Genomic DNA, 12792 nt, shown 5'->3' with positions numbered 1-12792 from the left:
TTTAATCGAGCTAGGTTGGGTACCGGAGTAGTGAAGCTGCGGCAGCATGGGCTAGCTCTGCAAGCAATTACCTAGGGTTCCAGGTGGGTTTATACAGCCCCTCCGAAGCCCATGCTGCCACAGCTTCTCTGTTGTCGGACCTGAGCTAGCTAGATTAAAGCTACGAGCTGCAGTGACACCCTGTGATTGCAGTACAGACATATCCTAAGAGGCAGACAGACAATTTTTCAGTGTTTTTTATGCATGGATGAGTTAAAGAGAAAACAGCAATGCACCCTGAAAAGAGTGAGGTATGTGAACTAAGAGTGTGGGCCAAGGGGAACCTGGCTTGTAGGCTGCTGTGGATTTCTCTCTCAATGACCACAAGTTTGCACAGCTGGCGTTTCACTCTTCCCGCTGCATGAGCACTGAACCAGTGCCCCGGCGTGATGCTACAGGGCAGGGTGTTACACAGATTGCTTCCTCCCATCTGTAGCCTTGGGCCCTTTATTCACTGAAGATCTCAAACGTCATCATTACATTCTGCCTTCCTAAATATCCCCCTTCACTTTCTGTTGAATGTTTGACCTTCTTTTTCACTTCCTGTCCTAAACTGCTGTGCATTGTTGACCTTGTCTGAAAGCTGCCAGGTTCCACTCTAGAGGTGGCTGCAATGGAGGAAGTAGCTCCTGTTTAGTATATGCAAAGCTTGTAAATGTCCGACATTGGCCAAGATTTTCCAAAGTGACCCGTGATCTGGGGCAACCCACTGGAGACACCTTACAGAGAGCTGTTTTTCAGACAGCACCAAGCATCCACCCTCTGCAAACCAGACCTCTTTAAGATGTCTCAAATTGGACCCCCCAAAATCACTGGTCACTTTGAACATCTTGGCCACTGTGTATACCAAAATTGCTATGATGAAAACAACATCTTTACAGAAAACCATGTTTTTGTTTATAGTCAGCGGGAGACTCTTAGCTTTGTCCATACCCAGACAGCCCCTAGGACTGACCGCACCATACACTAATCTTGGGGCGCTGGTCTGGTCACCCGATTCATTACACCTAGTCCCATGCAATGAAGTAAGGTCTATACAGCTTTGGTCTTGGTTGTCATGTTCTAGCTGCAGTATTATACTGCCCGAGCCCGGCCCTTGCTGCTGGGAGACACAAGGGGAAGTGGAGCAGTGCTGACTGTGTGCATGTTTCCAGGGCCATCTTGCTAGCACAGAGCCAGCTGGTGTGCCCTGGGCTAATGTACTCTGCGCACCATGGCATAGCTCACTGGGAACTGAGTACACATGCCAGCCAGCCTGCTTGGGGCAGCATGCGTCCCTCCCTGGGATTTAGTGCGTGCTGCTGCATGGCTACCCTGGGTGATTCAGAGGCTCCATATACCCTCTGGGCTCCCATCACACCTGAGGGGGCAGGATTTGGCCCACAGCTTTATGGAACCATGCCAGTCCATGAGTTCCTTAGCGATGGCCATGAGGTGTCTTTCACACACCCATCACTGTTGCTATTCTCTGTCAGAGGCTCCCCTTGCTCAGCCTCCCTCTCCTTGCCCTGTGGTGGAGAGCCCTCCTGTGGCCTTTGGGGAGGAAAGAATCACTCCAAAGCCATTATCAGTAACAAACACTCCCCATCAGCAGCAGCAGTCACCTCTGTCAGCCATGGCCCAGTGTCCCTCCATCACCTATGAGGAGCGGCTCCCTTCCCTTTGAGCTCTGGCTGGTCCTTACCGGCAATGCAGGCTTATGAGACCAGGCTGCTCCCAGGGCTTCTTCCCCCAGCCCAGAGCTCCAATTTTCAGACTCCTGGGTCCCTGCAGCAGCTGTTGGCACTCTCGCTGCTCCAAGGGGCACTGTGCATCCAGCCCCCTGTCCCAGTCGCCACCTCTTCTTCACAGGAGGCTTGCAAAGGCCATCGGGACAGAATTTCTTGCCATTCCTCTCTCTAACCAGTTTCTCCTGCTTGTTCAACCCCTCCTGCCAATCAGAGACTCAGGGGGTGGGGGTGAGGGCACAGGCTCACAGAACTGTGGCTGGTTTGTGGGGTTTCACACCTCTCCATCCTGAAATCCCTTATTGGCTGCAGACTGGTTGTTCCCCACACCGGCTCTTGCCTATAACATCCCTGTGGAACAGAACAACAGGCCAGTGAACACACATTTGGTAGCTGACCCCTTCAGCCATGTCCGCACACCTGTATAGCCATGCCCCTGAGCTTGGCCTGAGCCCGTTTGCTGAGCCGGGCCCGTGGCAGTGCAGTCAACTGAGATCCTTGCAGGTTTCTTGCCTGAGCTGCTGTTCTCAGCACAGATCGTTTTTCCCTTTAAATAATAATAAGAATAATAATAAAATCCCATCAGCACTGACACAGCTCCAGGAGAGAAAGCTGTCTTTGTGTAGTGGCTGATTGAATGGCAGCCATGTTAGCACTGAGCGCGCTGCCACTGCTGCTGTATTCCCGCCTCCAGAATAGTCTCCCTCTGCCCTTTAATTACCCCTTTGGATGGAATATAAAATTCTATTTTGACAGTATTACTGCTCTCCGAATTGCCTTTCTCTTTATGAATTTTATCAGCTGCCACATGTCCTAGCACGCGGGACGAGGAATCAGAGCAGACCTTTCTGCATAAATGGTTTCTAAATACCCCAAATTAATTACATGGATTTCTCCAAGGGAATGGTGAAGCTGCTTTTTATTTTTCAGGCTGTTTGTTCTGCTGCTGCTGGGGGTGATGGGGAGGGTGGGGCTCATGGCATTTCCAGCCTTCCCCCAACACCACCACGACCACCTCTGATAGCAGAGAAGCATTGTGATCATTCAGTACAGGGGTTCTCAAACTCTGGTGCACAGACCACTGGTGGTCCGCAAGCTCCATTCAGGTGGTCCACATATAGTTCCCTCCAAGGTGAGTGCCTGGGTAGCCGCACACAAGAGAATGAAGGGCCACCCACCTAATTAGTGGAGGGGATGGGGGGAATTTGGGATGTGCAGGGCTGCAGTGGCTAGAGAAAGAGGAGACTTTCCTCAGCTCCAGGGCTGCAGCTGTCCTCTTCCCAGCCTCAGCTCTGTGGGTGCTGTGGTGGGGGAGAGACCCTCCTCCTTCCCAGCCTTAGCTTTGTGGCTGGGGAGAGACCACCCTCCTTCCCAGCCCCAGCTCAGGGGCAGCCACGGCGGGGGAGAGAGGGCACATCCATCACATTCGAAAGTAAGACTAGTAATATTAAAATATGAATTGTGTGCTTTTATATGTAGAACAAAAAACGTTAATTATTATTAAGGGTTTTTTTTATATAGCGCTTTTATCCAAAGTGCTTTACAGTAGTTAGCTAATGGTACAAACAGTGTTTGGAAAGATTATTAAGTGGTCCACCGAGACCCTCAGCAATTTTCAAGTGGTCCGCTAAAAAAAAGTTTGAGAACCACTGATCTAGTCTGATCTCCTACAAGATAGAATCATAGACTATCAGGGTTGGAAGGGACCTCAGGAGATCATCTAGTCCAACCACCTGCTCAAAGCAGGACCAATTTCCAACTAAATCTTTGCAGCCAGGGCTTTGTCAAGCCTGACCTTAAAAACCTCTAAGGAAGGAGATTCCACCACCTCCCTAGGTAACCCATTCCAGTGCTTCACCACCCTCCTAGTGAAAAAGTTTTTCATAATATCCAACCTAAACCTCCCCCACTGCAACTTGACACCATTACTCCTTGTTCTGTCATCTGCTACCACTGAGAACAGTCTAGATCCATCCTCTTTGGAACCCCCTATCAGGTAGTTGAAAGCAGCTATCAAATCCCCCCTCATTCTTCTCTTCTGGAGACTAAACAATCCCAGTTCCCACAGCCTCTCCTCATAAGTCCTCTGTTCCAGATCATTTTTGTTGCCCTCCGCTGGACTCTTTCCAATTTTTCCACATCCTTCTTGTAGTGTGGAGCCCAAAACTGGACACAGTACTCCAGATGAGGCCTCACCACTGTCGAATAGAGGGGAATGATCACGCCCCTCGATCTGCTAACAATGCCCCTACTTACACAGCCCAAAATGCCGTTAGCCTTCTTGGCAACAAGGGCACACTGTTGACTCATATCCAGCTTCACATCCACTGTAACCCCTAGGTCCTTTTCTGCAGAACTGCTGCCTAGCCACTCAGTCCCTAGTCTGTAGCAGTGCATGGGATTCTTCCGTCCTAAGTGCAGGGCTCTGCACTTGTCCTTGTTAAACTCATCAGATTTCTTTTGGCCCAATCCTCTAATTTGTCTAGGTCTCTCTGTATCCTGTCCTCCAGATCATTAATGAAGATGTTGAACAAAACCGGCCCCACGACCGACGCTTAGGGCACTCTGTTTGATACCGGCTGCCAACAAGACATCAAGCCATTGATCACTACTCCACCTTACAGTCCATTCATCCAGGCCATACTTCTTTAACTTGCCAGTAAGAATACTGTGGGAGACTGTATCAAAAGCTTTGCTAAAGTCAAGGAATAACACATCCACTGCTTTCCCCTCATCCACAGACCCAGTTATCTCACCATAGAAGGCAATTAGGTTAGTCAGGCATGACTTGCCCTTGGTGAATCCATGCTGACTGTTTCTGATCACTTTCCTCTCCTCTAAGTGCTTCAGAATTGATTCCTTGAGGACCTGCTCCATGATTTTTCCAGGGACTGAGGTGAGGCTGACTGACCTGTAGTTCCCCGGATCCTCTTTCTTCCCTTTTTTAAAGATGGGCACTACATTAGCCTTTTTCCAGTCATCTGGGACCTCCCCCGATCGCCATGAGTTTTCAAAGATAATGGCCAATGGCTCTGCAATCACATCTGCCAACTCCTTTAGCACCCTTGGCTGTAGCGCATCCAGCCCCATGGATTTGTGCTCATCCAGCTTTTCTAAATAGTCCCGAACTACTTCTTTCTCCACAGAGGGCTGGTCACCTCCTCCCCATGCTGTGCTTCTGGGAGCTGACCTTGTTCATGAAGACAGAGGCCAAAAAAAGCATTGAGTACTTGAGCTTTTTCCACATCCTCTGTCACTAGGTTGCCTCCCTCATTCAGTAAGGGGCCCACACTTTCCTTGACTTTCTTCTTGTTGCTAACATACCTGAAGAAACCCTTCTTGTTACTCTTAACATCTCTTGCTAGCTGCAAATCCAAGTGTGATTTGGCCTTCCTGATTTCACTCCTGCATGCCTGAGCAATATTTTTATACTCCTCCCTGGTCATTTGTCCAATCTCCCACTTCTGGTAAGCTTCTTTTTTGTGTTTAAGATCAGCAAGGATTTCACTGTTAAGCCAAGCTGGTCACCTGCCATATTTACTATTCTTTCTACACATTGGGATGGTTAGTTCCTGCAACTTCAATAAGGATTCTTTAAAATACAGCTAGCTCTCCTGGACTCCTTCCCCCCCTCATGTTATTCTCCCAGGGGATCCCTTCCATCAGTTCCTTGAGGGAGTCAAAGTCTGCTTTTCTGAAGTCCAGGGTCCATACACTGCTGCTCTCCTTTCTTCCTTGTGTCTCTATACTCTTTTTATATCATTCCTCTCAATGATTCCTGCGAATGGCTCACCAACTTGTGGTTGAAGTAAAGTAACGTTCTTTGGGGCTGTGACATCACAGCCCCTTCTTGGACAAAGCACTGTGATGTCACCAAGCCTCCCCCCACGTGATGATGCATCATGATGTCACCAAGCAGGAGATGTGATGAGCAATGACATCACAACCTCACTGTGATGATGCACTGAGATGCCACTGAGGTTGTGATGGTCAGGCAGGAGGAGAGGTGGTAGGCCGTGATGTCATACCCCCACTCTGACGTCATCAGGGCGGAGATGGTGAAGCAAGTGCTACAGTTAACACTGACTCTTAGAAACAGAAAGAAATAAAGTGCAAAGGGAGGGAGGAGGGGGAAGCTGGACCCATCTGATGGTCACTGTGACGGCTCAGGAATGGGGTTTGTTTTTAAGCTCCCGTTTTTCTCTTGGGAACCTCCTTCTGAGCCTTGTTTCCAGGAGCCTGGCCAGTGGGGAGGCAAGGGACTGAACAGCCTCTGTGAGCGTTTGGGGTGGTGTGGGCCTGCCAGCCAGGGCTGTGCATAGCACTAACCGGAGCTTTTACCTTTTCTTTGCAGGAGGAGGATATTGAATACTACGACTCCAAGGCAGACACGGAATATGTGAGTACAATCTCTCTGCATCCTCCAATAGTCACAGGTAGGGGGTGGGTGTGGGCTGACGCTCTACTCTGGCTGACCCACTCTGATACAATGCATGGAACCTGCTCCTGTGGCAGCTGTTGGCAGGAGCACGTCCTTTTACATGGCAAACTTATCCCAGACAGAGGAACAGGACCCAGTTCACTCGGGTTCATATCAATACAGGGTGTGTGACTGCTAGGTCTGGGAACTCGTGGCAAGTTACTAGTTCTTCTTCGAGTGATTGCTCCTATGCATTCCAGTTAGGTGTGCGCGCGCCGCGTGCACGGCTCGTCGGAAGATTTTTACCCTAGCAACACTCGGCGGGTTGGCTGGCGCCTCCTGGAGTGGCGCCGCTATAGCGCTGGATATATACCCCAGCCGACCCGTCCGCTCCTCAGTTCCTTCTTACCACCGACTCAGCCGGCGCCCAAACCATGCGCTGTACCGTTGACTCCGGCACCGCAAGAGCCGTTGAGTCCGGTACCGCCTTGCTCCCCGGTGCAAACCGTCGTCGAGCTGCCTCTCCCGTCGACACCCGAAACTTTTTCGATGGTGAGAGAGCTGATAGCGCTCACTGAGCCACCGCGTATCCAGCCCCCGGCACCGCCGGTGCGGGCTGTGAAGTCAGTGGGTAAGCCGGCTATCATGCGGCCTCCTTCCCCTGACAGACGAGAGAGACGGTACTCCAGGTCCCGGTCCCGATCCCGGAGACGTTCTCCTTCACGCCGTTCCAGATCTTGGCGCCGGTCGCAGTCCCGGTACCGCTCTCCATCGCGGTACCGGTCGCACTCCCGGAAACGATCCCGGTCCTGCTCTCCTGACCGGCGGTATCGACGCAGATCCGGATCTCGGTACCGTTCCCGGTACCGTTCATCCCCGCAGCCGCTCCCACCGCCGGGAATCGAGATCCCGGTCGACCTTCCGGCACCGGCACGGTCGATGGTCCCGATCTCACTCCCGGCACCGTGACGACCGGTACCGTTTCCCGGTACCGTCCAGGGACAGACCGGCAGCGTCGATGGCGCAGTCCCACAGTCTCTCCTCCCCACCGTGGCCTTCGCGTCAGCCGTCTGTCTCCTCTCAAGCGGACAGTGTAGCCGATCCACGCACCGACCCTCAAGGGCAGGACCAGGGTCCCCCCCAATGGGGCTTCTGGACCCCATGGGCCTATCATGAGGCTCAAGGGGTACCCCCCTCTCAGTGCCCCAGAACTTCCAACCACAGGGCGCCTGAGGCTACGGTCAGCCGACCTCCTCCCTCATCATTGGTAGAGGAACCTCTGCCACCTGTAGTTGTGGAGCATCCCCCAGTCGCGGAGATCTCGCAGCACATTGACGAGCCCCCACCGGACACCCTAGTCCCGGGCCTGTCCTCGTCTTCCTCTCCGGATGAGGCGGTGGCGGGGGCGTCGTCATCGGGCCCTCCCCCGATTGACCTCCGAGCCCACCAGGACTTACTTCGACGGGTGGCCCAAAACATTAACCTGCCCGTTGAGGATGTGGCAGAGGATGATGACCCTGTGGTCAGCATAATCGGGGCTGATGCGCCTCTTCGGGTGGCTTTGCCCTTTATTCGCACGATCCAGCAAAATGCAGATACTATTTGGCAGTCACCGGCTTCCATCCCTCCCACAGCTCGGGGGGTGGAAAGGAAATACTCAGTCCCCTCCAGAGGGTATGAGTATCTGTATACGCACCCGGTTCCAGACTCGCTGGTAGTGCAGTCCGTTAATGACCGTGAGCGCCATGGACATCCAGCTCCAGCACCGAAATCTAAAGAGGCGCGACGGATGGATCTTTTGGGACAGAAGGTCTATTCAGCTGGTGGCCTCCAACTGAGGATTGCCAACCAGCTGGCTCTCCTCAGTAGATACACCCATAACACCTTGGTGTCTCTGTCAAAGTTCACTGAGCTGGTGCCATCAGACTCCCGGCCTGAATTCATGGCCCTTATTGAGGAGGGTAAGAAAGCCTCCCGGTCGGCACTCCAAGCCTCTCTGGACTCTGCGTATTCAGGAGCCAGGACTTTGGGCTCTGGGGTGACCATGAGGAGAATTTCATGGCTGCAGGCCTCCACGTTGCCACCTGAGGTCCAACACACTATCCAGGACTTACCGTTTGATACCCAGGGTCTATTTTCCGAAAAAACAGACTCAAGGCTGCAGACCCTCAGGGATGGTTGAGTCACTATCCGCTCCCTGGGCATGCACACGCCGGTTACCCAGCGGAGATCCTTCAGACCACAGCCATACCGCCCATTCAACCAGCCCAGACCGTGCCCCAATAATAGGCGCAGAGGCAGAGTGAATCGGCGTAGACTGTCGGGCAACCGGGGAAATCAGCCCCAAGCGCCCTCCAAGCCCCCCCCCCTCCGGGGCCTAAACGAAACTTTTGATGGGTTGCCCGAGGACGGCCCACCAGTTTCTTTACCAGATCCTTCCCCGTTGTTTTTCAACCGTCTTTCCCACTTCCTACCGGCGTGGTCCCAGATAACAACAGACAACTGGGTACTCCACACGGTGCAGTTTGGTTACCGACTCCAGTTTGTTTCGCACCCTCCCTGTCCCTCTTCAGGGACCCCTCTCACGAGCAGTTCCTCTTACAAGAGGTCGAGACTCTGTTGAGTTTGGGTGCCATCGAGGAGGTGCCGGAAGGCATGTGAGGCAGGGGATTTTATTCCCGATATTTCCTAATCCCCAAGGCGAAGGGAGGTCTCCGACCCATACTAGACCTCCGAGAGCTCAACAGATATCTGCTCAAGCTCAAGTTCCGCATGGTAACCCTGGGGACCATTATTTCCTCCCTGGATCCGGGAGACTGGTTTGCCGCCCTCGACATGAGGGACGCATACTTCCATATCGCGATTTACCCCCCTCATTGGCGCTACCTGCGCTTCGTCATCAACAGCATGCACTACCAGTTTACGGTGCTCCCCTTCGGCCTCTCCATGGCACCGAGGGTCTTCACCAAGTGCATGGCAGTGGTTGCCGCGGCCCTTCGCCGTCGTCGCATACATGTTTACCCGTATCTCGACGACTGGCTGGTCCGCAGATCATCCCGCCAACTTGTAACAAGTCAAATGGCCGAGATCCTAGGCCTGTTTCAACGGCTAGGCCTTATGATCAACGCCGAGAAGTCTACCTTAGCTCCAACACAAAGGGTGGAGTTCATCGGTGCGGTCCTGGATTCCAATTTAGCCAGGGCCTGCCTCCCTCGACCTTGGCACCAGACTATGGCTTCCCTCGTCCGAGACCTACAGTCCTTTCCGACAACAACGGTGCGGTCCTGCCTCCGCCTCCTCGGCCACATGGCGGCATGCACATTCGTGACCATGTACGCGAGGCTGCGTCTTCGCACTTTTCAAACTTGGCTTGCGTCGGTGTACCGCCTGCACTGCAACTCCATAGATATGGTGGTCACAGTCCCGAGATCAACCTTCGAACCGCTCAACTGGTGGCTGAACCCAGAGGTAGTGTGTGCCGGAGTTCCATTCCGCCCACCCCACCCCTCCGTCACCCTGACCACGGATGCCTCGGTATTGGGGTGGGGTGCGCACCTCGACAACCTGCACACCCAGGGTCTCTGGTCGCCCCAAGAGCTCTCCCTACATATCAATGTCAGGGAGCTGCAGGCGATTCGCTTAGCGTGTCAAACCTTCCACGCCCATCTCCAAGGGCGCTGCGTGGCCGTTTTCACGGACAACACGACGGCGATGTTTTACGTCAACAGACAGGGCGGGGCTCGTTCCTCCCTGCTTTGCACGGAAGCGATGCACCTTTGGGACTTCTGCATAACCCACTCTATTCACCTGGTAGCATCGTTTCTTCCAGGAGTGCAGAACACGCTGGCCGACCATCTCAGCAGGTCATTCCTCTCCCACGAGTGGTCGATTCGCCCAGATGTTATCCACACAGTTTTCCAGAGGTGGGGTTTTCCCCAAATAGACCTGTTTGCCTCCAAAGAGAACAGGAAATGCCACCAGTTCTGCTCTTACCAGGGTCGCTCCCAGGGCTCCCTATCGGACGCATTCCTCTGCTCCTGGACGGGTCACCTGCTATATGCCTTCCCTCCGTTTCTCCTCGTACATCGGGTGCTACTCAAGCTCCGGAGGGACAGGGCCCGCCTCATACTCGTCGCTCCGGCCTGGCCGAGACAGCACTGGTACACCCTGCTGCTCGAACTCTCCGTACGGGATCCCATTCCCCTCCCCTTATGGCCAGACCTGATAACGCAGGACTTCGGCAGGCTTCGCCACCCGGACCTGCAGTCCCTCCACCTTACAGCTTGGTTCCTACGTGGCTGATCTGAGCGGAGCGTGACTGTTCTGCTGCGGTGCAGCAAGTCCTGATGGAAAGCAGGAAGCCTTCCACTCGGTCGACCTACCTCGCGAAATGGAAGCGTTTCGCATTCTGGTACGATCAGAAGGGTCTCAATCCTTTCGTGGTTCCTATTCCTACGATCCGGGACTACCTCTGGTCTCTCAAGGAGCAAGGTCTCGCGGTCTCCTCCTTGAAGGTGCACCTGGCGGCCATTTCCGCCTTTCGACCTGGTGTAGGAGAACGGTCCATCTTTTCCAATCAGATGGTTTCCCGCTTCCTTAAGGGACTAGATCGCTTGTACCCGCCGATATGGCGTCCTACACCTTCCTGGGATTTGAACTTAGTTTTAGCCAAGCTTATGGGAGCCCCCTGTGAGCCCTTGGCCACGTGTTCCCTTCTCTATTTGTCATGGAAAACGGCCTTTCTCGAAGCTATAACTTCAGCAAGACGAGTTTCCGAGCTTCATGCCCTAACGGCTGGTCCACCATATACCATCTTCCATGGAGACAAGGTGCAGCTTTGGCCACACCTGGCCTTCCTCCCTAAGGTGGTGTCGGCCTTCCATGTGAACCAGGACATTTTCCTCCCGGTTTTTTTCCCGAAGCCGCACGCCTCACGTCGTGAACAACAGCCTCGACGTCCGCAGGGCCCTTGCGTTTTACATAGAGCGAACGAAACCCTTCCGGCGTTCGCCCCAGCTATTCGTAGCGGTTGCCGATCGCATGAAGGGCAAGCCGGTCTCCTCTCAGAGGATCTCCTCCTGGGTGACATCATGTATCCGGACATGCTACGAGCTTGCTCATGTGCCAGCTAGCCGTCTCACCGCTCACTCTACGAGAGCGCAAGCCTCTTCTGCCGCCTTCCTGGACCATGTCCCCATCCAGGACATCTGTAGAGCGGCCATCTGGTCCTCTGTCCACACCTTTGCTTCCCACTACGCGTTGGTGCAACAATCTAGAGACGATGCAGCCTTCGGCTCAGCAGCCTTACACTCTGCCATGTCTCACTCCGACCCCACTGCCTAGGTAAGGCTTGGGAATCACCTAACTGGAATGCATAGGAGCAATCACTCGAAGAAGAAAAGACGGTTACTCACCGTTGTAACTGTTGTTCTTCGAGATGTGTTGCTCCTATCCATTCCAGACCCGCCCTCCTTCCCCACTGTCGGAGTAGCCGGCAAGAAGGAACTGAGGAGCGGCTGGGTTGGCTGGGGTATATATCCAGCGCTATAGTGGCGCCACTCCAGGGGGCGCCAGCCAACCCGCCGAGTGTTGCTAGGGTAAAAATCTTCCGACGAGCCGTGCACACGGCGTGCGCACACCTAACTGGAATGGATAGGAGCAACACATCTCGAAGAACAACAGTTACAACGGTGAGTAACCGTCTTTTTTAACAGCTGGACTCATTGCATGGCAGGGGCGGCTGTGGGGGAACTGCCAGCTACTCCAGTCCCAAGCTCTCCCAGCAGGGGGTGCTGTAGGCAATGGGACAGGTATCAACATGGATAGGGGTCAATGTTATGACTTTGCTGAGGTACTTTTTAGATTTTAATGCTGAAATCTAACAAATTGCTAATTTGATGTGTGTGATAGCCAATATTAGAATGGAATCTAATAGGAGAACCTCTTTTTATCGAGTCCAGGGGGCAATAGCTTACCACCTTAACACTAGGTTCTTCTTAGGTCAACTTTTAACTTCAACAGTATTTCTCAAATCAAGACACTGGGTTATTCTTAACCAAACAGCAATTTATTAATTCACCGAGAGCCACATTAGTATACAACCAACAGTTCATCAATCAAGTTTAGACAGAACCAATGTTCCAGTTATGTTCTGCACACCCCAATACAGCCTTGCAAGCAGTTGTCACAGAGTAGGGTTGAGGCTCAGCAATGCAAATTACTAAGATTTTTTATCACATTTGCTTAGGGTCGTCACTTCTTTAGTACCTAACAAATTTATCACCCTTCTAACATTTCTCCAAGGAGTAAGAATGTACATGTCTGTAAGGCACTCTTAAGAGTGTGGTCCCTGCTATATGAATGGATTGGGGATGAGGGACAAGTTTAGAATATCAAAAGCAATGACTTGAAGTTATGGTTCAAATCTCTCTTAGGCCAGTTTGCTTGGGTTTATAAAGGAGCACATACACAGAGCATGAGTTAAAATCTAAAATATGGTTACTTGATGTCTCACTGGAGAGCCTAGACTGAACAAGGTACCCTTCAGTTATTTATGTATGCATAAAGGAGGAATACAATCTTTGACATGAAATCTCACCACTTCTT

The 12792-nt window shown here is 52.6% G+C and overlaps 1 protein-coding gene and 1 long non-coding RNA gene across 8 annotated transcripts in view; one reads left to right on the top strand and one right to left on the bottom strand.

Moving 5' to 3' along the window:
• CACNA2D2 (calcium voltage-gated channel auxiliary subunit alpha2delta 2) overlaps positions 1 to 12792 on the top strand; it is a 643579-nt gene that overhangs the window by 426942 nt on the left and 203845 nt on the right. For 5 of the 7 annotated variants that reach the window (XM_039547175.1, XM_039547174.1, XM_039547177.1 and 2 more), the window contains one exon: positions 6121 to 6165. In XM_039547175.1, coding sequence (XP_039403109.1) covers positions 6121 to 6165 — 45 coding nt within the window. Of the gene's footprint in view, positions 1 to 5816; positions 5944 to 6120; positions 6166 to 12792 lie in introns of those variants that run through there. The other 2 variants (XM_039547179.1, XM_039547180.1) reach the window with 1 other exon arrangement.
• LOC120409324 lies at positions 227 to 4080 on the bottom strand. Its single transcript, XR_005601253.1, has 3 exons — positions 4023 to 4080; positions 1724 to 2117; positions 227 to 647 (listed from the first exon to the last, which is right to left on the bottom strand). It is a non-coding gene; the product is annotated as an uncharacterized LOC120409324 (long non-coding RNA).

The sequence above is a fragment of the Mauremys reevesii genome, linkage group 7 (assembly GCF_016161935.1).
Source record: "Mauremys reevesii isolate NIE-2019 linkage group 7, ASM1616193v1, whole genome shotgun sequence".
Taxonomy (NCBI): Eukaryota; Metazoa; Chordata; order Testudines; family Geoemydidae; genus Mauremys; species Mauremys reevesii.
This window is presented reverse-complemented; position numbering and strand designations above follow the sequence as displayed.